Here is a 24,359-nt window from a genome sequence, read left to right on the forward strand (position 1 = left end):
AAGCTTTGTCAATGAGATAGGTGACTTCAAGGGAGGAGAGAGAGGGGGAGAGGTTTAGGGAGGAGTTCCAGAGCTTGGGGCCCAGGCAGCTGAAGGCACGGCCACCGATGGTGGAGCGATTATAATCAGGGATGGTCAGGAGGGCAGAATTAGAGGAGCGCAGACCTCTCGGGGGGGGGGTTGTGGGGCTGGAGGAGATTACAGAGATAGGGAGGGGGCGAGGGCCATGGAGGGATTTGGAAACAAGGGGGAGAATTTTGAAATCGAGGCCTGTTGCGAAATGCATGTTGAAAAGAAAAAATGTAAATGTACCGTCACCCATTCCGTGTACTGTATAGTGACACATGAAATGTAATTTGTTTGAATGTACTACAATGTATCCCGTATTGGACCGAATTGCACTTGAACTGGAAAACAAGGAAATGTAACGAACGGAACTGCCGTCAGCACCCAAATAATAGTGTATGGGATTGCTGACCGCAGCTAAATGTATTGAAATGCCTTTGAATGTACTGTACAGATTTTTTAATGAATAAAGTATATTTTGAAATAAAAAAATGATCTTACTGAATGGTGGAGCAGGCTCGAGTGGCCAAGTGGCCTACTCCTATTTCTGACTGAACTGGATCAAATAAATCTAAATTGAGCAGGTTTGGGAGGGGTCGATTTCCTTGGATGCAGACTCAGGGCTTGGAGGGAGGGGTGGTGTTTGGAGGGCAATCTGGGGTTCAGAGACGGCCCTGAGCCCCAGAAGGTCGGATCTGATCCTGTCTCACTATCTCTCACACACACACACACACACACACAGGCCCCAGCACCAGGACCTTGTACCAGAGCAGAGAGAGAGCTTTCACAGCCGAACCAGGAAACTGACACACTGGCCCAATGTAGCGACTGGGACTCGCTACATTCAGCAACACTCACCGACTGGGACATCCGCTCCCTGCTCTCTCCCTCGCTGCTCCTGTTCAGAGACCTTTATTTTTCTCCTCCTTTTTCAACCGAGCCGAACCCAACAGGGAGTGCTCTTTATTTTTTACTTTCACTTCGGTCTCGCACATCCGTCAGAAGTTGACGAAGGGCGGAGGCTGTCACTGGGAGCCCAGAGATGTTCACAGTGGGGGCAGAGGCGGCTCATACAGCTCCAGGCAGTCAATCCTTTCAATCCCTCACCTCTCTGTTATTGTTATCTCTTCTCCTTCCCCCCCAAAAAATGGGGAAATTGATACACTTTTCTGTGTCTTTTACATTCGATTCCAGGGCTGTATGTTAGACTCATACCATGGTTACAACTTGTATTTGTATAGCGCCTTTAACGTAGTGAAATGTCCCAGGGCGCTTCTCACAGGAGTATTATGAGATTTTAAAATTTGACAACGAACCGCATAAGTAGAAATTACAGCAGGTGACCAAAAGCTCGGTCACAGAGGGAGGTTTTAAGGAGCGTCTTGAAGAAGGAAAGTGAGGTGGAGAGGTTTAGGGAGGGAGTTCCAGAGCTTGGGGCCCAGGCAGCTGAAGGCACGGCCACCGATGGTGGAGCGATTATAATCAGGGATGGTCAGGAGGGCAGAATTAGAGGAGCGCAGACATCTCGGGGGGGGGGGGGGGGGAGATTGTGGGACTGGAGGAGATTAGAGATAGGGAGGGGCGAGGGCCATGGAGGGATTTGTAAACAAGGAGGAGAATTTTGAAATCGAGGCGTTGTTTAACCGGGAGCCAATGTAGGTCGGCGAGCACAGGGGGTGATGGGTGAGCGGGACTTGGTGTGAGTTAGGACTCGGGCTGCCGAGTTTTGGATTACCTCTAGATTATGTCGGGTAGAATGTGGGAGGCCAGCCAGGAGTGTGTTGGAATAGTCAAGTCTAGAGGTAACAAAGGCAAAGAGAATACAGCACAATAGGAGGCCATTCGGCCCGTCGAGCCTGTGCCGGTTCTCTGCAAGAGCACTTCAGCCAGTCCCATTCCCCCGCCCTTAGTAGTTCTGCAAAAACATTTTCCTTCAGGTACTTATCGAATTCCCTTTTGAAAGCCACGATTGAGTCTGCCTCCACCACCCTTTCAGGCAGCGTATTCCAGATCCTAACCACTCGCTGCGTAAAAAGGTTTTTCCTCATGTCGCCTTTGGTTCTTTTACCAATCACCTTAAATCTGTGTCCTCTGGTTCTTGACACTTCCGCCAATGGGAACAGTTTCTCTCTCTCTACTGTGTCCAGACCCCCTCATGATCTTGAACACCTCGATCAAATCTCTTCTCAACCTTCTCTGCTCCAAGGAGAACAACCTCAGCTTCTCCAGTCTATCCACGGAACTGGAGTCCCTCATCCCTGAAACCATTGTAGTAAATCTTTTCTGCACCCTCTCTAAGGCCTTCACATCCTTCCTGTCATGTATTCAACCAGCATTGTAACCCATGTATAAACTGACCTAAGTTGTACACCGTGAGAACACTGACTACTAGGTGGGAGACACTCCTAACCTGGACCTTCAGATATAAAAGGGGAAGCTCCACCCACCTTCATCACTTGAGTGCTAAGGAATAAAGGACAGGTCACAGACTGACCTTCTCTCAAGCATGGGCCTCGTGTGCATTTATACTGTGTAGTAAGGACGTATCAATGGCGACAAGAAACTGGGATTTAAACCACGCGAGCATGGCCACTAGCAGAACAGACGAGAGGTACTGTGTTAAGGAATGGTTGGGACAGAGATTCAACATTGTTAAAGCAGCACACAGTTCTCCAGGCAGACAAGGGCAGTCAGGCATGCCCCAACATGTAGTCGAACCCAGAGGGGGAGTTCGACAGAGACAATGGCAAGCTGAACAGCGATTCACGCCATTGCAAGAGACAATGGGGCCATCAACACCTGTTAATGGTGCACTCAAGGACAATAACAGGGGCAGTCAGGGACGATCGACTGGCAAGGGATCTTTTGTTTCAAACCGCAACTCATGCTGGAGGCGTGGAGGCATACATTCAGCCGGAGTTTGCAGAGATGAGCAAAATACCTGCAGAAATTGCAGAAATGGACACTGGGGGAAATAGCTGGAAGCTGAAGTTCAGCGAGTTAACGTGGAGCACGTATACAGTTCATACACCAGGACGCCACCGATAATGATGAAAGTGCTCCTCAATGGCATCCCAGTATCAATGGAATTAACCATGTTAGAACGGCACCGTTCAAGCCGGCCTCAAACGGCCAGGCAGAACGAGCAGTGCAGATAATCAAATAGGGGATGCTCAGATTCCAAGGGGGTTCCCTACAAACCCGCTTATCACACCTCCTGTTGGCCTATAGATCCCGACCACACTCGCTCACAGGGGTTCCACCCGCAGAGCTACTAATGAAAAGGACGCTCAAAACCCGATTATCCCTTATACATCCCACCATGAAAGAAATTGTCGAGAGCAGGCGCCAGTCACAATATGACTACCATGACAGGAATGCGAGGGCGCGATGTATTGATGTAAATGATCCTGTTTTTGTCCTCAACTACGCTGCAGGACCCAAATGGCTCGCAGGCACTGTGATTGCCAAAGAGGGAAATAGGATTCTGGTAGTTAAATTTACCAATGGACAAATCTGCCGCAAACACGTGGATCAAACAAAAAGGAGGTTCAGCAACCCCATAGAGGAAGCAGAGGAAGAACATGATATAGAGTTCACTGCACCACAGGTGACCGAACACCGGAACCAAAGGGAGGAGAGCCCAGTCACTGTGGGCAGTCCGGACAGGCCTGAGGCACTGCAAACAGCAGACACTCAGGCCAGCGCCCAACAACCGGAGCCCCAACTCAGGCGCTCTACAAGGGAGCGTAAACCACCAGAGAGACTCAATCTGTGATCTCAATAAGACTTTGGGGGGGGAGGTGATGTCATGTATTCAACCAGCATTGTAACCCATGTATAAACTGACCTAAGTTGTACACTGTGAGAACACTGACCACTAGGTGGGAGACACTCCTAACCTGGGCCTTCAGGCACAAAAGGGGAAGCTCCACCCACCTTCATCACTTGAGTGCTAAGGAATAAAGGACAGGTCACAGACTGACCTTCTCTCAAGCATGGGCCTTGTGTGCATTTATACTGTGTAGTAAGGACCTATCACTTCCTAAAGTGCGGACACAGTACTCCAGTTGAGGCCGAACCAGCGTAGTTTAAAAGGTTGATCATAACCTCCTGGCTGTTGTACTCTATGCCTCTATTTATGAAGCCCAGGATCCCAAAACTTTTTTTTAAACTGCTTTCTCAACTGTCACTGCTGCCCTGCCACCTTCAATGATTTGTGCACTTATACCCCCAGATCCCTCTGTTCCTGCACCCCCTTTTAGGATTGTACCCTTTAGTTTATATTGCCTCTCCTCGATCTCCCTGTGTTAAAGTGCAAAAGTAGCTCCTCGATTGCAATCCTGGAGTCACACAGCTGGGAAGGAGGCCATTCTGCCCTTTGTGTCTGTCCCACTCTTCCCCCGCACTCCCCCTTGTAATAATAGCACAGCAAGAGCCCGCTCCGAGTTAGACTTTCCACGCTGTTCCCACTCCGCAAGTTCGGGCTGGGTGTGAATCCATCAGCCGCTCCGCTCGGGAAAGTTAGTCGGTTGGGACGGTCCCCCTCCCCCCCCAACCAACCACCTTTGGAAATTTCCCCACCACCACCGTTACTCCGACTGGCCTATAATTGCAGGCTTTATCCCTCTTCCCCCTTTGTTGAAATGGGGTGTGACATCTGCAATCCTCACTCATGTGGCACCACTCTTGTATCCAAGGAGGATTGGGAGATTGTGGTCGGAGCCTCTGCAATTTCCACCCTTACTTCCCTCAGTACATCCCGGGTGCATCCCATCGGGGCCAGGTGACTTTTCTACTTTGAGTGCTGCCAATCTTTTAAGTACCTGCTCTTTATCTATTTTTATGCTACCCAGTTTCTCTCTACCACCTCCTTTACTGCTACATTGGCGGCACCCTCTTCTCTAGTGAAGACAGATGTAAAGAACTCACTGCATCCATAAGATATTTTTGGTCCCTAATCGGCCCCACCCTTCCTTTGACCATTCTTTTACTATTTATATGTTTATAAAAGATGCTTGGGTTACCCTTTATGTTAGCTGCTAATCTATTCTCATACTCTGTCTTTTCCCCCTTTATAGATCTCCTCTGTACTTTCTATATTCAAGAAAGACTTGCATTTATATCGCGCTTTTCACAACCACCAGACTTCTCAAAGCACTTTACAGCCAATGAAGTACTTTTTGGAGTGGCATCACCGTTGTAATGTGGGAAACATGGCAGCCAACTTGTGCACAGCAAGCTCCCACAAGCAGCAATTTGATAATAACCAGATAATCAGTTTTTGTGATGCTGATCGAGGATAAATATTGGCCAGGACACCAGGGATAACACCCCCTGCTCTTCTTCGAAATAGTGCCATGGGATCTTTTACATCCACCTGAGAGAGCAGACGGGGCCTCAGTTTAACAGCACCTCCGACAGTGCAGCACTCCCTCAGCACCGCACTGGAGTGTCAGCCTAGATTTTTGTGCTCAGGTTCCGCTTGGTTCTGTACTGTATTTTGAACCTTACAATTATCATAAGCCTTCTTTTCTATTTCATTTTAATCCCAATTTCCTTAATTATCCAGGGAGTCCCAGCTTTGGATACCCTCTTTCCTCCTTCATGGGAATGTGCCTAGTGGGCATTATACCTGCATCGGAGGCAGTTCAGAGAAGGGTCACCAGGTTGATTCCGGAGATGAGGGGGTTGACTTCTGAGGAAAGGTTGAGTAGGTTGGGCCTTTACACATTGAAGTTCAGAAGAATGAGAGGTGATCTTATTGAAACGCATAAGATAATGAGGGGGCTCGACAAGGTGGATGCAGAGAGGATGTTTCCACTCATAGGGGAAACTAAAACTAGAGGACAGTCTCAGAATAAGGGGCCACCCATTTAAAACTGAGACGAGGAGGAATTTCTTCTCTCAGAGGGTTGTAAATCTGTGGAATTCTCTGCCCCAGAGAGCTGTGGAGGCTGGGTCATTGAATATATTTAAGGCGGAGATAGACAGATTTTTGAGCAAAAAGGGAGTTGAGGGTTATGGGGAGCAGGCAGGGAACTGGAGCTGAGTCCATGATCAGATCAGCCATGATTGTATTAAATGGAGCAGGTTCAAGGGGCCAGGTGGCCGACGCCTGCTCCTATTTCTTATGTTCTTATATGTTCTGTAGCCAGACCATCTCCTCTTTGAAGGCTTCCCATTGCCAATGTTTGATTCCAACTGCCAATGTTTGGGCAGATCCCAGAGATGAGGCCTCCTCCAGTTGAGCATCTTCACCTTTGATTGTTCCTTGTCCCTTTCCATAATAACTGCCAACTTCATGATATTATGATCAGTGTTACCCAAATGCTCCCCCACGGAAGCATGCTCCAACGATCCCACTTCCTTGCCCAGATCCAGCACTGCTTCCTTCCTCGTTGGGCTGGAAGCACACTGATGATGAAAGTTAGCGTGTACATATTTCTGCCACCCACCGTTGCCCATTACACTGTTACTATCCCAGGTCTATATTAGGATAATTGAAGTCCCCCATATTCACTACTCTGCCCTTCTTACATCCTTATGAAGTTAGCCTCCAGATGTGCTCCTCTATCTCCTTCCCACTATTTATTGCCTTACAGTTTACACCCAGTAGGGTAATAGACCCTCTATTGTTCCTTAATTACTTCATTTGGCTGTACCGCACTTTGAGACAACCGGTGGTCGTGAAAGGCACTATATAAACGCGTCTTTATTTCAACTCTACAACAACAACTTGTATTTATATAGCCCCTATAACGTAGTGAAATGTCCCAAGGTGCTTCACAGGATTATGATGAGATTAAAAAATTCGGCACCAATCTACACAAGTAGAAATTACAGCAGGTGACCAAAAGCTCGGTCACAGAGGGAGGGTTTAAGGAGGAAAGTGAGGTGGAGAGGCGGAGAGGTTTAGGGAGGGAGTTCCAGAGCTTGGGGCCCAGGCAGCTGAAGGCACGGCCACCGATGGTGGAGCGATTATAATCAGGGATGGTCAGGAGGGCAGAATTAGAGGAGTGCAGACATCTCGGGGGGTTGTGGGGCTGGAAGGGATTATAGAGATAGGGAGGGGCGAGGGCCATGGAGGGATTTGTAAACAAGGATGGGAATTTTGAAATCGAGGCATTGTTTAACCGGGAGCCAATGTAGGTCGGTGAGCACAGGGGTGATGGGTGAGCGGGACTTGGTGCGAGTTAGGACACGGGCTGCCGAGTTTTGGATCATCTCTGGTTTACGGAGGGTAGAATGTGGGAGGACCTGTGAATGGGCTGCATACTCGAAAATAAATTCCGAGGAATGTTGGCTGCAGTGTGCACCATCTACAAGATGCACTGCAGCAACTCGCCAAACCCACGACCTCTACCACCTAGAAGGACAAGGGTAGCAGGCGGAGGGGAACACCCTCACCTACAAGTTCCCCTCCAAGTTACACACCATCCTGACTTGTAACTATATCGGCTGTTCCTTCATCGTCGCTGGGTTAAAATCCTGGAACTCCCTCCCTAGCAGCACTGTGGGAGCACCTTTACCTCAAAGACTGCAGCGGTTCAAGAAGACGGCTCACTACCCCCTTCTCGAGGGCAATTAGGGATGGGCAATAAATGCCGGACTTGCCAGCGATGCCCACATCCCAAGTATGAAATAAAAGAGCCCAGAGTTTATGTTTACTAATTAATGTCTTTAATAAATCATGGAGACATGGATACCACATAACTCCAAGCCAGGGTCCGCGGTGACACCCAGAGCTAATTCACATTTATACAAAAGTCAGATCAATTCCGATCACAATTCCGATCATCGGATGGCCCGGGGGGCAGACAAAATGGGCGCCCAGGGGGGTGGTGGGGCAGACCAAAGGGAGGCTCGGTGGGGGGGTGGGGGATCGCGGGGCAGACCAACTGGGGGCCTGGGCGGGGCAGACCAAAGGGAGGCTCGGTGGGGGATCGCGGGGCAGACCAAAGGGAGGCTCGGTGGGGGGGGGGGGTTTGCGGGGCAGACCAACTGGGGAGGGATGCGCCGAGTTCGCCACAAGCTGGGTGAATGTCAGAATTCCATCGCATCCATCCACGAGTCCAATTTATACCAGGAATTGCAATCACCGCTTAAACATATTCTATTAGGTAATGTTGGCTGATAGATAGTTTGAGAATGAATGTGAGATCTCTCAGACAGGACAAGACAGGCAGTGTCACAGGACCCGAGATAGCAGACAGAGCCTCGGTTTAACGTCCAATCCGAAAGACGACACCTCCGACAGAGCTGCGCCCCCTCAGTACTGCACTGGGAGTGTCAGCCTGGATTATGGGCTCAGTTCCCTGGAGTGAGACTTGAACCCACAACCCGCTGACCCCAGAGTTAGGGGAAGAGACAAGACAAGAAGTCTCAACTTGCACACAGGTGAGGAGGCCGAGTCGATCACTTGAGCTCCCTCGAGCAATTTTACAGGAAATGGATGGAGAGGGGAACGCTGTGAGGGACAGGGAGCAGGCTGGGATCAAAAGAGAGCGCTAGCTGGGATTGAAGGCGAGAGTACAGTCATCCTTACAGTACCCTACCCTGGGGTCTGACAGCAGACAGTCGGGCAAGGCCTCACACCACATATAGCAGGAGCAAACACTCTGGCCCTTCGACGCACTTGGGCTTGGAGAGTTCACGAGGTGTTAGGAGGAAAGGAAGGTGATCAGGGCAGTAAGAAATCTGTAAAAGTGTCCTGGCCTGGGGGGGAGCAGAAGTTCTCCAGGTCAGCTTGTGCTCCACGTCGAATAATCAGGGAGTGCGGTCCCGACATGCCACGGTGCACCATCTTGCTGTCCAGAGGAGGCGGGGGTCCCTGATGGAGGGCTCTCTACGCGGGAGTCCCCGCTTTATTTATCGGGGACTTGGCCTGGAGGGTGGTGCACGGAGCAGTGCCGTACAATAAGTTTTAAAGTCGGTTCACGGGCTCCCAGGCCGCCTGCAGTTTCTGTGGTCTGGAGGAGTCCGTGTTCCACGTATATGCTCAGGGTGGGAGGTTGCAGCCCCTCTTCCAAAATTTGAAGGGGCTGCTCCTCAAATTCTGGCTGCACTTCAGTCCCACACTCCTGATCTTTGGGCACCCTGTGCCGAGGCGAGCGGGCAGGTCGGAGGGCCTCCTCGTAGGACTGCTCCTGGGCCCGGCCAAGAGGGCCATCAGCCGGTCCAGGCAGCGGGCGGTCGAGGGGGTCGTTCAGCCCGACTGCCTGCTTCTGTTCCGCGGCTATGTTCAAGCCAGGGTGTCCCTGGAGATGGAGCACGCGGTGTCCACCGGTACGCTCGCGGCCTTCCGCGAGAGGTGGGCACCGGAGGGACTGGAGTGCATCGTCACCCCCGGCAATTTTAATTTGATTTGTTAAGAAGGAAGAAAAAAAAATAATAATCAGGGAGGGAGAAGATTGCAGCCCCATAATAGGTTGAGCAATTCTGCCCCCCTCCCTCCTCCTCCTCCTCCCGGCAAAGAACAACGGCAAGTACGAGAGAGGAAAGTTTGCTCCCAATTCTTTGGAGCGACGCGTTGGGCAAAACAACGTCCATTTGGGTCACGTGACTTCCGAGGGGACGACGTCATCACCCCGCGAGGCAGTGCGACCGTTTACAAAAGAATAAATTCATTCCCGGGATGTGGGCATTGCTGGCACAGTTTCGGGATAAGGGGCCGTCCATGTAAGACAGAGATGAGGAGGAATTTCTTCACTCAGAGGTTTACGAATCTTTGCAATTCTCTGCCGCAGAGGGCTGTGGATGCTGAGTCTCTGAACACATTCAAGGCTGAGATCGACAGATTTGTGGAGTCTGGGGGAATCGAGGGATATGGAGATCGGGCGGGAAAGTGGAGTTGAGGTCGATGATCAGCCCTGATCTTATTGAATGGCGGAGCAGGCTCAGGGGGAGTGTGGCCTACCCCTGCTCCTATTTCTTATGTTCTCAAGGCCGGCATTTATTGGCCATCCTGAATTGCCCGTTCTGAGGCCTGGTTGGAGGGGCGATCGGCCGCCGGGCGACCCACCCCTCCCAGATTCTACGACGAGGGCGGGACCGCACAGACGGTCAGTGGTTCGCTCGATGCGGCCAGGTTGAAGAACGGGTAGATGGTCTCCGTGAAGCTGCTGGTGAAAGTGCACAGGTGGGATTGCGTTTCGGCGTCGCAGAACATGACCGTTCCCGCTTCGTAGTTGACGTAGATCCCGAGCGTGTGGACCTGGCCCCGGATGGCGATTGGCGACGCGATGCTGCCGTTGGCTCGGTAGCCCTGCCCGCCCCGCCCGATGGTCCAGTATCCATTTTCCGGGCTCAGTGGCGGTTTCCCCGTCTTCGCCACGGATTCCCTGGCCACTCCCAGGTCCCAGGTGGAATTATTCCCCACCTTCACCCTCCAGTAATGTCTCCCGGCGGCAAACCCCTCCTTTCCCAGCACGGACAGCCTGGTCTCGAAGCGCGCGCCGAGGCCGGAGGGGATCTTCGCTTCTGCGCAGTAGCTCACGCTGGTCTGCTGGGCAGACACCTTAAGGTGGGGGTTTGCGGTGTCAGAGTTCAGGGTCACGGGAACTGAGGGGTGAAAAAGGAAAGCAGCAGAATTAATCCCGGCACTGGGTAGGGTTGTCAAACTTAAAGGGCAGGCTAACACAAGAACATAAGAAATAGGAGCAGGAGTGGGCCATTCGGCCCCTCGAGCCTGCTCCGCCATTTAATAAGATCATGGCTGATCTGATCATGGACTCAGCTCCACTTCCCTGCCCGCTCCCCATAACCCTTGACTCTCTTATCACTCAAAAATCTGTCTATCTCCGCCTTAAATATATTCAATGACCCAGCCTCCACAGCTCTCTGGGGCAGAGAATTCCACAGATTTGCAACCCTCAGAGAAGAAATTCCTCCTCATCTCAGTTTTAAAGGGCGGCCCCTTATTCTAACACTGTGCCCCCTAGTTCCAGATCCCTCCCTCGAGGGGAAACATCCTCTCTGCATCTACCCGGTCAAGCCCCGTCAGAAACTCATAAGATCAACTCCAATGAGTATAGGCCCAACCTCCTCAACTTTTCCTCATAAGTCAACCCCCTCATCTCAGGAATCAACCTAGTGAACCTTCTCTGAGCAGCCTCCAATGCAAGTATATCCTTCGTAAAAACGGAGACCAAAACTGTACGCAGTACTCTAGGTGTGGCCTCACCAATACCCTGTACAGTTGTAGCAGAACTTCTCTGCTTTTATACTCTATCCACCTTGCAATAAAGGCCAACATTCCTGATCACTTGCTGTAATGACTCGGAGTAACATCGCAAGACTGGATATTGAAGGAGAGGCAACTGTGACTAAATATCACACACTTGGAGCACGGAGCACATTTCTGGTCTCCGTATTACAAAAAGGATATCGAGGCACTGGGGAAAATGCATGAAAGATTTATAAGGTTGATACCGGAACAGACAGGTTACAACGATCAGGAACAATTGAACAGGTTGATGTACTTTTCTCTCAAAGAGAAGACTGAGGTGGGACCAGATAGAGGTCGTGAAAATTAGCAAGGGGTTTGATAGGGGAAGATGTACAACAACAACAACTTGTATTTATATAGAACCTCTTACGTAGTAAAAGGTCCCAAGGTACGTCACAGTGTTATAAGACAAAACAGATAAATTTGACACAAGCCACATAAGAAGAAATTACGGCAGGTGACCAAAAGCTGGGTCACAGAGGGAGGTTTTAAGGAGCGGGTTGAAGGAGGAAAGTGAGGTGGAGAGGTGAAGAGGTTTAGGGAGGGAGTTCCAGAGCTTGGGGCCCAGGCAGCTGAAGGCACGGCCACCGATGGTGGAGCGATTATAATCAGGGATGGTCAAGAGGGCAGAATTAGAGTGCAGACATCTCGGGGGGGTTGTGGGGCTAGAGGAGATTACAGAGCTAGGGAGGGGTGAGAGCCATGGAGGGATTTGTAAATAAGGGGGAGAATTTTGAAATTGAGGCGTTGATTAACTGGAGAAGGAACGTAGGAACAGGAGGAAGCCCTTCAGTCCCTCGAGCCTGTTCCACCATTCAATGAGATCACGGATGATCTGTGACCGAACTCCATCGACCCGCCTTTGCCCCATATCTCTTAATACCTTTGGTTAACAAAAATCTATCAGTCTCAGATTTAAAATTAGCAATTGACCCAGCATCAGTTGTCATTTGCAGAAGAGAGTTCCAAACTTCTGCCTCTCTTTGTGTGTAGAATTGTTTCCTAATTTCACCGCTGAAAGGCCCGGCTATAATGTTTAGGCTATTTCCCCTAATCCTAGACTCCCCAACCAGCAGAAATAGTTTCTTTCTATCCACGTTATCTGTTCCCCTTAATACCCTGAAAACTTCCATCATATCACCCCATAACCAACTAAATTCTAGGGAATACAACCCTAATTTGTGTAATCTCTCCTCGTAATTTAAACCTTGGAGTCCGGGTATCATTGTGGTAAACTACCCTACACTTCCCTCCAAGGCCAATATATCCTTCCCAATGTGTGGTGTCCAGAACTGCTGACAATACTCCAGGTGTGGTCTACCCAGTGCTTTGTATAGATGCAGCATAACTTCTACCAACTTGTATTCGATTCCTCTAGATATAACGGCCAACATTCCATGAGCCTTTTTGATCATTTTCTGTACTGGTTAATGACAGTTTAATGATTTATGTACCTGGACCCCACAAGTCTCTTTGCACTGGCACTGTTTTTAGTTTTTCACCATTTAGAAAGTACCCTGTTCAATCCTTTTTAGGTCCAAAGTGGATGATCTCACATTTGCTGACATTGAAATCCATTTGCCACAGTTTTGCCCATTCACTTAATCTACTATCCTTTTGTAATTTTACACTTCCATCTACACTGCCTACAATACTTGCAGGTCAGACCAGAACCAGACAAGATCGTCACCCATAAATCCAATCGGGAATTCAGGAGAAACTTCTTTACCCAGAGAGTGGTGAGAATGTGGAGCTCACTACCACAGGGAGTGGTTGAGGTGAATAGCATTGATGCATTTAAGGGGAGGTTAGATAATTACATGCGGGAGAAAGGGACAGAAGGATATATTGATGGGGTGAGCTGTAGTAAGGTGGGAGGAGGTTCGTGTGGAGCATAAACACCGACATAGACCTGTTGGGCTAAGGTACAGTTCTGGCCACAACATTACAGGAAGGATGTGATTGCACTGGAGAGGGTACAGAGGAGATTTACGAGGATGTTGCCAGGACTGGAGAATTTTAACTATGAGGACAGATTGGATAGGCTGGGTTTGGTTTCTTTGGAACAGAGGAGGCCAAGGGGAGACCTTATTGTCTATTATGAGGGGCCTGGATAGAGTGGATAGAAAGAGCCTATTTCCCTTGGCAGAGGGGTCAATAATCGGGGGGAATTGATTTAAAGTAATTGGGGGGAGGTTTAGAGGGGATTTGAGGGGAAATTTCTTCACCCAGAGGGTGGTGGGGGTCTGGAACTCACTGCCTGAAAGGGTGGTAGAGGCAGAAACCCTCACCACATTTAAACAGTACCTGGATGTGCACCTGAAGTGCCGTAACCTGCAGGGCTACGGACCCAGAGCTGAAAAGTGGGATTAGGCTGGGTAGCTTTTTTTCGCCTGGCACAGACACGATGGGCCGAATGGCCTCCTTCTGTGCCGTAAATGTCTATGATTCTATGAAATGACCTATTTCTGTGCTGTAAAATTCATTGTAAAGACTTGGACACTTGCAAAGGTCACACTGCGATAATTACCAACACAGGTAATTAAAGGAGAGGGTAACTATGGATAAATAGTGTCAGCTGTGGCTCAGTGGGCAGCACTCTCGCCCGAGTCAGAAGGTTGTGGGTTCAAGTCCCACTCCAGGGCCTTGAGCACAGAAAAATCTCGGCTGACACTCCAGTGCAGTGCTGAGGGAGTGCTGCACTGTCGGAGGTGCCGTCTTTTGGATGAGATGTTAAACCTGCTCGCTCAGGTGGACGTAAAAGATCCCGCGGCACTATTGTGAAGAGGAGCAGGGGAGTTATCCCCGGTGTCCCGGGCAATTATTTATCCCATATAACAAAAAAAAACAGATTATCTGGTCATTATCATATTCATGTTTGTGGGAGCTTGCTGTGCGCAAATTGACTGCCGCGTTTCCCACGTTACAACAGTGACTGCACTCCAAAAGTATCTCATTGGCTGTAAAGCGCTTTGAGACGCCCAGTGGTCGTGAAAGGCGCTATATAAATTCATAAATAATTTTTTTCTTTTCTAAAGAAGAAGAAATTAAAGGGGAGGGTAATTCTGTGGCCCAGTACTTTAAAGGGGAGGGTAACTCCACTGGAAGGTACCATCACCACTAGCTAGGCCCTCGCTGGTTCCAGTACCTGGTTTTAAAGGGAAACCCCGCACAGCCATTGCGGGTGAAGTGGAGGTGCTGGGTTGCAATTTCTCTCTGTATAAAGCCCTTGGTATAAAGCCAGCGGGGGTAGGGGAGGAATCTCTGATTTCCAGGAACCCAGGCGCCCGTTAAAGCAAGTTCCCGCGGTACAAATCAGAGTCTGTATCGAGCGCTTCAGGTTAACCGAGCGGGAAAGAGATTCAGGACACCGGAGGATGCATGGCACGGGTGGGGGGGGGGGCAAGGGTTACTGCACCCACTCCCCACCTGGCGAGTTCCCTATCTCGGCCGCGCTGCCGCCAGAAGGCACTCAGACGGAGGGAGGGATTAAACCGTATAAGGAAAGCCTCTTTGGGAACTCCCCAAGGTGGAACCATCTTACCGGCTCACTCTCGCAGCCAGAGAGCGCCACCTGGTGTTGGGAGGAGGGGCGGGGGGGGGGGAACGTGGATCGGGGATGCGAATGGTGCAAACTGGGGATGAGGGACTCGCGTTATGGGGAGAGGCTGGAGAAGCTGGGATTGTTCTCCTTAGAGCAGAGAAGGCCAAGTGGAGATTTAGGAGATGTGTTCAAATTTACAAAGGGTTTTGATGGAGTAAATAGAGAGAAACAGTTTCTACTGGAAGGAGGGTCGGTAACCAGAAGACAGTGTTCAAGGGAGTCAAGGGTTATGGGGAGCGGGCGGGGAAGTGGAACTGAGGCCAAGATCAGATCAGTCATGATTTTATTCAATGGCGGAGCAGGCTCGAGGGGCCGAATGGCTGACTCCTGCTCCTATTTCTTATGTTCCTATGACACAGATTTAAGATAACTGGCACAATAACCAGGAGGAGATAAAAAGACCTTTATTTTGAAGCGCAGTGAGTTATGGTGATCTGGAACGCATTACCTGAAAGGGCGGGGGAAGCAGATTCAATAGTAACTTTCAAAAAGGGGTTGGATAAATAGTTGAAGGAGAAATATTAAAGGGGGTTGGGGGGGAAAGAGCAGGGGGGGGGGGGTTGGGGGGGATGGGATTAATTGGATCGCTCTTTCAAAAGAGCCAACACAGACAGGATGGGCTAAATGGCCTCCTTCTGTGCTGTACGATTCTAAGACAATGTGGTAAATTCCCTCTCACACACACACACCACACACCCACTATACACACACCACGCAACGCACACACACACACACCACACACCACACACCACACACACACACTATACACACACCACACACCCACTATACACACACCACACACCCACTATACACACACCACACACACCACACACCACACACCACACACCACACACCACACACCACACACCCACTATACACACACACACACACCCCACACACTACACCCACACCACACACCCACTATACACACACCACACACACTACACCCACACCACACACCACACACCCACTATACACACACCACACACACACCACACACTACACCCACGGAGTGTCAGATGAGCAGCAAATCTTACCTTCAACACTGATAATTCTCTGAATGGCTGAAAGGATAACAAGAATGAAAGATTAACTTGTTTTTCATGATTCATTATACATTTATTAGAAAGAAACATAGCAAATAGGTGCAGGAGTAGGCCATTCGGCCCTTTGAGCCTGCACCACCATTCAATAAGATCATGGCTGATCATTCACCTCAGTACCCCTTTCCTGCTTTCTCTCCATACCCCTTTATCCCTTTAGCTGTAAGGGTCATATCTAAATCCCTTTTGAATATATCCAACGAACTGGCATCAACAACTTTCTGTGGTAGAGAATTCCACAGGTTAACAACTCTGAGTGAAGGAGTTTCTCATCATCTCGGTCCTAAATGGCTTACCCCTCATCCTTAGACTGGTTCTGGACTTCCCCAACATTGCGAACATTCTTCCTGCATCTAACCTGTCCAATCCCGTCAGAATTTTATATGTTTCTATGAGATGCCCTTTCATTCTTCTAAATTCCAGTGAATATAATCCTAGTCGATCCAGTCTTTCTTCATATGTCAGTCCTGCCATTCCGGGAATCGGTCTGGTGAACCTTCGCTGCACTCCCTCAATAGCAAGAATGTCCTACCTCAGATTAGGAGACCAAAACTGAACACAATATTCCAGGTGAGGCCTCACCAAGGCCCTGTACAACTGCAGTAAGACCTCCCTGCTCCTATACTCAGATCCCCTCGCTATGAAGACCAACATACCATTTGCCTTCTTCACCGCCTGCTGTACCTGCATACCAACCTTCAATGACTGATGTACCATGACACCCAGGTCTCATTACACCTCCCCTTTTCCTAATCTGTCACCATTCAGATAATAGTCTGTCTTCTGTTTTTGCCACCAAAATGGATAACCTCACATTTATCCACATTATACTGTGTCTGCCATGCATTTGCCCACTCACCTAACCTGTCCAAGTCACCCTGCAACCTCTTAGCGTCCTCCTCACAGCTCACACCGCTACCCAGCTTAGTGTCATCTGCAAACTTGGAGATATTACACTCAATTCCTTTGTCTAAATCATGAATGTATATTGTAAAGAGCTGCGGTCCCAGCACTGAGCCCTGCGGCACTCCACTAGTCACTGCCTGCCATTCTGAAAAGGACCCGTTTATCCCGACTCTCTGCTTCCTGTCTGCCAACCAGTTCTCTATTCACGTCAGTATATTACCACCAATACCATGTGTTTTGATTTTGCACAATCTCTTGTGTGAGATCTTGTCAAAAGTCCAAATACACCACATCCACTGGTTCTCCCTTATCCACTCTGCTAGTTACATCCTCAAAAAATTCCAGAAGATTTGTCAAGCATGATTTCCCTTTCATAAATCCATACTGACTTGGACCGATCCCGACACTGCTTTCCCAATGTGCTGATCGAGAAGGTATCCCTGAAGATATAGACTGACAGACACAGTGACATCGATCCGTCCTTTATTTAAGGAGACTTGATACAGGAGTTAAATAGAGGAGCAGAGGAACAGAGAGAGTTCGCTCGCCAATATCAGCAGCTGTAGATTTTGGCTGCATGTGTTAGCGACACTGAACACGGCGGCTAGATTTCCCTCCGGACAACTCTAGCACCTCGAAGGGCAAGGGCAGCAGGTGCATGGGAACACCAGCACCTCCACGTTCCCCTCCAAGTCACACACCATCCTGACTTGGAACTATATCGGCTGTTCCTTCATTGTCACTGGGTCACAATCCTGGAACTCCCTCCCTAACAGCACTGTGGGAGCACCTTCACCACACGGACTGCAGCGGTTCAAGGCGGCGGCTCACCACCACCTTCTCAAGGGCAATGAGGGATGGGCAATAAATTACAGGAAAGATGAGATTGCAAGAGAGGGTACAGAGGAGATTTACGAGGATGTTGCCTGAATTGGAGAATTTTAGCTATGAGGAAAGACTGGATAGGCTGGGAGTTGTTTACTTAAGAACAGAGGAGGCCGAGGGGAGACCTGATTGAGGTGTATAAAATGATGAGGGGCCTTGATAGAGTGGATAGGAAGGACTTGTTTCCCTTGGCAGAGGGGGCGACAACCAGGGGGCATAGATTTAAAGTAATTGAGGGGAGGTTTAGAGGGGATTTGAGGGGAAATGTTTTCACCCAGAGGGCGGTTGGGTCCCGTCGCCGAGAGCGTGCAGAAATCAAGCGCAGGCAGCGGAAGGAGCGTGCGGCAAACCAGTCCCACCCAAAACATTCCCTCAACAACTATCTGTCCCACCTGTGACAGAGACTATGGTTCTCGTATTGGACTGTTCAGCCACCTAAGGACTCATATTACGAGTGGAAGCAAGTCTTCCTCGATCCCGAGGGACTGCCTATGATGATGATGGTGGTGGTGGGGGTCTGGAACTCACTGCCCTGAAGGGTGGTAGCGGCAGAAACCCTCACCCCATTTAAAAAGTACTTGGATGTGCACTTGAAGGTCCGTAACCTACAGGGCTATGGACCGAGAGCTGGAAAGTGGGATTAGGCTGGGTAGCTCTTGGTCGGCCGGCGCGGACATGATGGGCCGAAATGGCCTCCTTCCCTGCTGTAAATTTCTAAGAGACGCTGGTGATGCCCACATCCCGTGAATGGGTAAATAATATCTCGTGTCCTACCTTTCTTTGAGAGAAGACGAATGGTGCCTAAAAAAAGGGAAGAAAACAATACGTTAAGAGTCGAGCTTCATACACCTGGCAATTGTGGGGGCTTATACCGAATACGTTTCTGTAAATCTGAGGAGATCGTGATTAGACCATGTGTGGTCCATGGACCCGCAGATAGCTTTAGCTGTACAATATAAATGGCATGCTTTAAACCATTGCAGGAACATTTAGGGAAATCACCTCTTCCCAGTTCACTCCCCAGGACATTGCCCCTGTAGCTCCCATCAGGAGAGACGTGAAGGGCTGGGTCCTCATCTCCCTGGAGAGCAGGCCGAGAGGTGACCCGGTCGAGGTCTTAAAATCAGGAAGGGGTTCGATAGGGTAGATGTCGAGAAGATGTTTCCACTTGTGGGCGAGACGGAGATCGCTAGACTTCTGTCGGGTAAGTGGTATGTCAAGACGGGCCGATGGAGTTAAGACACAGACCAGCCATGATCTCACTGAATGGCGGAGCAGGCTCGAGGGGCTGAATGGCCTTCCTCCTGTTTCCATCAGAGTCTAGAGCAAGGGGGCACAAATAAAGACCTTCGGGGGAATTTGGTTACACAGGGAGTGGGGAGAATGTGGAACTGGCTGCCACATGGAGTGATTGAGGGAGGGGGCATTGATGCATTGAGATGGAGGTTTGGTGCATGCTTGAGGGGGAAGGGGATAGGGGGAGATAGGGAGGGGGGAGCTGGGAAGAGGTCATTGAATGGTAGGTGGCTCGTGTGGCCTATACACACACACAGGTACAGAACAAACGGGCCGAATGTTTCTGCACTGTAGATGCTAGGTGATTTTGACAATCCGGCAGTTTATAATGAGATGAGCCTGGTTGGTGAGCTCTGGTTGGGCAGCAGTTAAGAGCCAGAACAGGATGGGTCGGCTTTCCCTGCCAGGCCCGGGCCGGCCTGTTCTCCGGAGCAGCCTCACTTCACCCCTGGGCCGGGCCACACACCCAGCGCCCGATCTGCTTTGGGCCCCGCTGCCATTCCACCAAAGGCAGATAGGGCGTCCCGAGTGCAAAGTATTTACGCACAGAGACAGGCCATTCGGGCCAACAATTCCGTGCCGGTGTTTATGCTCCACTCGAGCCCCCTCCCACCCCAGCAACATATCCTTCGATAATAAAAACAGAAAATGCTGGAAACACTCAGCAGGTCAGGCAGTGTCTGTGTAGAGAGGGAGAGTGTTCACATTTCAGGTCGATGACCCTTTGTCAGAACGTATCCTTCTATTCCTGTCTCCCTCCATGTGTTTATCCAGCCTCCCCTTAAACGCATCGATACTATTCCCATCAACTACCCCCTGTGGGAGCGAGTTGCACATTCTCACCACCCTCTGGGTGAAGAAGTTTCTCCTGAGTTCCCCATTGGATTTATTGGCGACTTTCCTAATGAAATGAAATGATGTCACAAGAATGGAGGGCAGTGATTGGTTTTTCCAGATTAATTGAATCACTGGACAGGGAATGAATTTTAAAGACAGCTAAAAACAGATAGAATTTGCTTCAATTCCTGATTTTCTCATTTTAAACTTAATTTATAATTATTGTATATATTATTTAATTTTGTTTAATTATAATTCATCTTTATGATACTGATTTTACTATTGTATACTCATTGTATTATTTACAATGTCAGTTGAATTTCTCTTTTTGTAGTTTTTGGCCTGTGTCTATCTACGTGTGCACCTTGGTTGCTGTTTCAGACCTGGGCCTTTAACCACTTTTAAACTTCCCTCTCATGCTTTTTCTCTCTTTCCCTCCATGGCCAATATCGAACGTGTTGTGAGGCTCCTGTGAAGCCCCTTGGGACGTTTTACTGCGCTAAAGCCGCTTTATAAATAAAAGTTGGTGTTATTATTATTTATCTTATATTGATGGTCCCCGAGTTCTGGTCTCACCTACAATTGGATACATCTTCTCTACGTCTACCCGATCAAACTCATTCACAATCTTACAGACCTGTGTCAGGTGACCTCTCAGCTTCTCTTCTCCAGAGTGGAATAGCTCATTCTGCGAGCCTCGCCAAGTACCAAATGCGATCAGATTATGAAGGTGCAAAGCATGAGAAGTTTTACCGAGACAGTGGCCAAATGCTCAATGTGTACGCGTTAGGGTGTGGCATTCTCTCTCTCTCTCTCTCGAGCAGAGTACAGACCCCGAACTCCCCGGGTAACAAAACACTGGTCCACAGGACCCTGGATCAACCCGAAAAATCACGTCTGCCAGCTTCCCATTAAAGAACTATGTTCATAAACTCGCTGACCTCCTGTAGTGCCTTGGGAAGAAGGAAACAAAAGAAAAGGAAGGAAAGAAAAGGATGGAAAGAGGCAGAGAGCGAGCGAGAGAGGCAGAGAGCGAGCGAGACAGAAAGAAAGACTTGGATTTATATAGCACCTTTCACGACCACTGGACATCTCAAAGTGTTTTACAGCCAATGACATACTTTTGGAGGGTAGTCACTGTTGTAATGTGGGAAACGTGACAATTTGTGCACAGCAAGCTCCCCCAAACAGCAATGTGATAATGACCAGATAATCTGTTTTTGTTATATTGATTGAGGGATTTACATAAGAAATAGGAGCAGGAGAAGGCCATTCGGCCCCTCGAATCTGCTCCGCCATTCAATGAGATGATGGCTGATCTTCTATCTCAACTACACTTTCCTGCACTATCCCCATATCCCTTGATTCCCTTAATATCCAAAAATCTATCGATCTCCGCCTTGAATAATTTCAGAGACTCAGCATCCACAGCCCTCTGTGGCAGAGAATTCCAAAGATTCACAACCCTCTGAGTGAAGAAATTCCTCCTCATCTCTGTCTTAAATGGCCTCCCCCTTCTCCTGAGACTGTGTCCCCTAGTTCTAGACTCTCCAGCCAGGGGAAACAACCTCTCAGCATCTACCCTGTCAATCCCCCTCAGAATTTGATGCGTTCCAGTTTAGGCCCGAGATTGGGACCTCGAGACTCCATGCTATGCACCTACGGCTCGTGAACTCCCTGAACCACACGTACAGCCCCGACGTGTAATGTGTGCAGTCTGTGTGTGAGCTGATGCGAGGGGAGAGAAGACACACACAGTTAGCCACTTACCTAGGTTGTCAAGAAGGGTCTCTGGACAGAAACAAAAAGGAAAGACGAGATAATTACTCAGTGTCGGAGTCACAACCATCCTTTCTCCATCTCCCTTACCCAACACACTGGACTCCCAATTCATTAAATGATGAGCCAAGTATTTCCTCCATAACAGGAGCCCCGGAGGACGGCAAGCATGTGATGGGACAGCGCCATCTACTGGTCTGGCAGCACATGACACACACAGATCACATGACCATCAACCCAGAATTGATGGTTTCAGAGCAAGTCAGCTGACATTGTCCAGCTGGCTGTATAAATGGGGGCTGGGAAATACTTTCACAACCTCAGGACGTCCCAATGAACCATACAGCCAATAAAGGACTTTTCGAAGTGTCGTCACTGCAGGAAATTTGCGCACAGCAAGCTCCCACAAACAGCACTGTGATGATGACCAGCTCATCTGTCTTTTTGTGACGTTGATTGAGGGATAAATATTGGCCAGGACACCAGGGAGAACTCCCCTGCTCTTCTTCGAAATAGTGCCGTGGGGTCTTTTACGTCCACCCGAGAGGGTTTAACGTCTGATCCAAAGAAATCACCTCCGACAGGGCAGCGCTCCCTCAGCACTGCACTGGGAGTGTCAGCCTAGGTTTTCTTTTTTGTGCTCAAGTCCCTGGAATGGGACTTGAACCCACAACCTTCTGACTCAGAGGCGAGAGTGCTGCCCACTGAGCCAAGACTGGCACCGCGCACCAGGGTGATGCAATAGTCCCAGGAACAGGACTACCTGCCTGAGGAGGTAACCACAGTTCCAGTGGGGAAGGCATGTTTTGAGGGAGTGGAGGGGCTGCAGATACCAGCCTGTGCTCCCTGCCAATGCAAACTTCAATGTGTGAAGATATTCCCGAAGAGAGCGGAGACTCCCTATGCCCCATTTTGATACAAATTGGGAGAAATTATCAATAGGGTTAAATTCAGCACAATACAGAGCTCCAAACACCTCCCATACTTAACATAAAACATAAGAAATAGGAGCAGGAGTCGGCCATTCAGCCCATCGAGCCTGCTCCGCTATTGAATAAGATCATGGCTGATCTGATCCTGGCCTCAGCTCCACTTCCCTGCCCGCCCCCCATAGCCCCATATTCCCTTATTGCCCAAAAGTCTGTCTATCTCCACCTTAAATATATTCAATGACCCAGCCTCCACAGCTCTCTGGGGCAGAGAATTCCACAGATTTACAACCCTCAGAGAGGAGAAATTCCCCCTCAACTCAGTTTATTTGGGCGGCCCCTTATTCTGAAACTATATCCCCTAGTTCTAGACTCCCCCACGAAGGGAAACATCCTCTCTGCATCTACCCTGTCAAGCCCCCTCAGAATCTTATATATTTCAATACGATCACCTCTCATTCTTCTAAACTCCAATGTGTATAGGCCCATCCTATCTTCATAAGACAACCCCTTCATCTCAGGAATCAACCAAGTGAAACTTCTCTGAATAGCCTCCAATGCAAGTATATCCTTCCTTAAATACGGAGACCAGAACTGTATGCAGTATTCCAGGTGTGGCCTCACCAATACCCTGTACAGTTGTAGCTGGCCTTCCCTGCTTTTATACTCCATCCCCCTTGCAACACTTGCTGTACTTATTAGAATCCTTTAGCCAGAGTTCTTACCCAGTTCCTGTGCGAGTTGATCTGAAAAAAAAGACAAAGAGTAATGTTAAAATAAGTCCGACACGCACCAGTTCTACAACATCACTCTCTCGCACACCAGTTCCCGTTAAGTTAAGCAGCCGTGCAGCAGTCTGGAGGTCCCGGGCATCTACCTTACCGGCTTCTACAGGGAAGAAGCATGAATGGGCCATGCACACCCAGTTAAAGGAAGCCCCACCAAAAAATAAAACGAGGGGCAACATTGGTGAGGGGGTTTCAGTAAATCACCTCGGAATTTCAAACTCGGGGTCCCGGGTTTCCCCCGAGATCCGAGATCTCTGGACTAGAAAATTACAGCACAGGAGGAGGTCATTCTAATTCCCGTCATCCCTCAGTCCCAATCCTCCATCGCCCCGAGCCCTCCCCCAATACAGCCCCCCCTCAGTCCCATTCCCCCGAGCCCTTCCCCTGATACAGTTCCCCCTCAGTCCCATTCCCCCGAGCCCTTCCCCTGATACAGTTCCCCCTCAGTCCCATTCCCCCGAGCCCTTCCCCTGATACAGTCCCCCCTCAGCCCCATTCCCCCTCAGTCCCATTCCCCCTGATACAGCCCCCCCTCAGTCCCATCCCCCCCCCCCCGAGCCCTTCCCCTGATAGACCCCCTCAGTCCCAATCCTCCATCGCCCCCTGTGCCCTCCCCCCGATACAGCTCCCCCTCAGTTCCATTCCCCCCGATACAGCTCCCCCTCAGTTCCATTCCCCCCGATACAGCCCCCCCTCAGTTCCATTCCCCCCGATACAGCCCCCCCTCAGTTCCATTCCCCCCGATACAGCTCCCCCTCAGTTCCATTCCCCCCGATACAGCCCCCCCTCAGTTCCATTCCCCCCGATACAGCCCCCCCTCAGTCCCATTCGCCCCGATACAGCCCCCCCTCAGTTCCATTCCCCCCGATACAGCCCCCCCTCAGTCCCATTCCCCCCCCCCCGAGCCCTTCCCCTGATACAGACCCCCTCAGTCCC

At 49.8% G+C, this 24,359-nt stretch overlaps 2 protein-coding genes across 4 annotated transcripts in view; both read right to left on the reverse strand.

Annotated features, from left to right (window-relative positions):
* The window catches only part of LOC139258365 (butyrophilin subfamily 1 member A1-like), a 35,807-nt gene extending 34,679 nt beyond the window's left edge, over positions 1–1,128 (reverse strand). For 2 of the 3 annotated variants that reach the window (XM_070874738.1, XM_070874739.1), the window contains exon 1: positions 925–1,127. The gene's annotated coding sequence lies outside the window, so the exon portion shown is untranslated. Of the gene's footprint in view, positions 1–924 lie in introns of all 3 variants that reach the window. The other variant, XM_070874740.1, reaches the window with a different exon arrangement.
* Positions 1,129–7,750: 6,622 nt separating this feature from the next.
* The window catches only part of LOC139258366 (butyrophilin subfamily 1 member A1-like), a 36,033-nt gene continuing 19,424 nt past the window's right edge, over positions 7,751–24,359 (reverse strand). Inside the window, exons 8-12 of the mRNA XM_070874741.1 lie at positions 23,361–23,381; positions 21,698–21,718; positions 18,569–18,595; positions 15,938–15,964; positions 7,751–10,629 (exon numbers count right to left, since the gene is read on the reverse strand). Coding sequence (XP_070730842.1) covers positions 10,103–10,629; positions 15,938–15,964; positions 18,569–18,595; positions 21,698–21,718; positions 23,361–23,381 — 623 coding nt within the window. The 3' untranslated portion in view covers positions 7,751–10,102. The remainder of the gene's footprint in view (positions 10,630–15,937; positions 15,965–18,568; positions 18,596–21,697; positions 21,719–23,360; positions 23,382–24,359) is intronic.

This window comes from Pristiophorus japonicus, unplaced genomic scaffold (genome assembly GCF_044704955.1).
Source record: "Pristiophorus japonicus isolate sPriJap1 unplaced genomic scaffold, sPriJap1.hap1 HAP1_SCAFFOLD_946, whole genome shotgun sequence".
Lineage (NCBI taxonomy): Eukaryota > Metazoa > Chordata > Chondrichthyes > Pristiophoridae > Pristiophorus > Pristiophorus japonicus.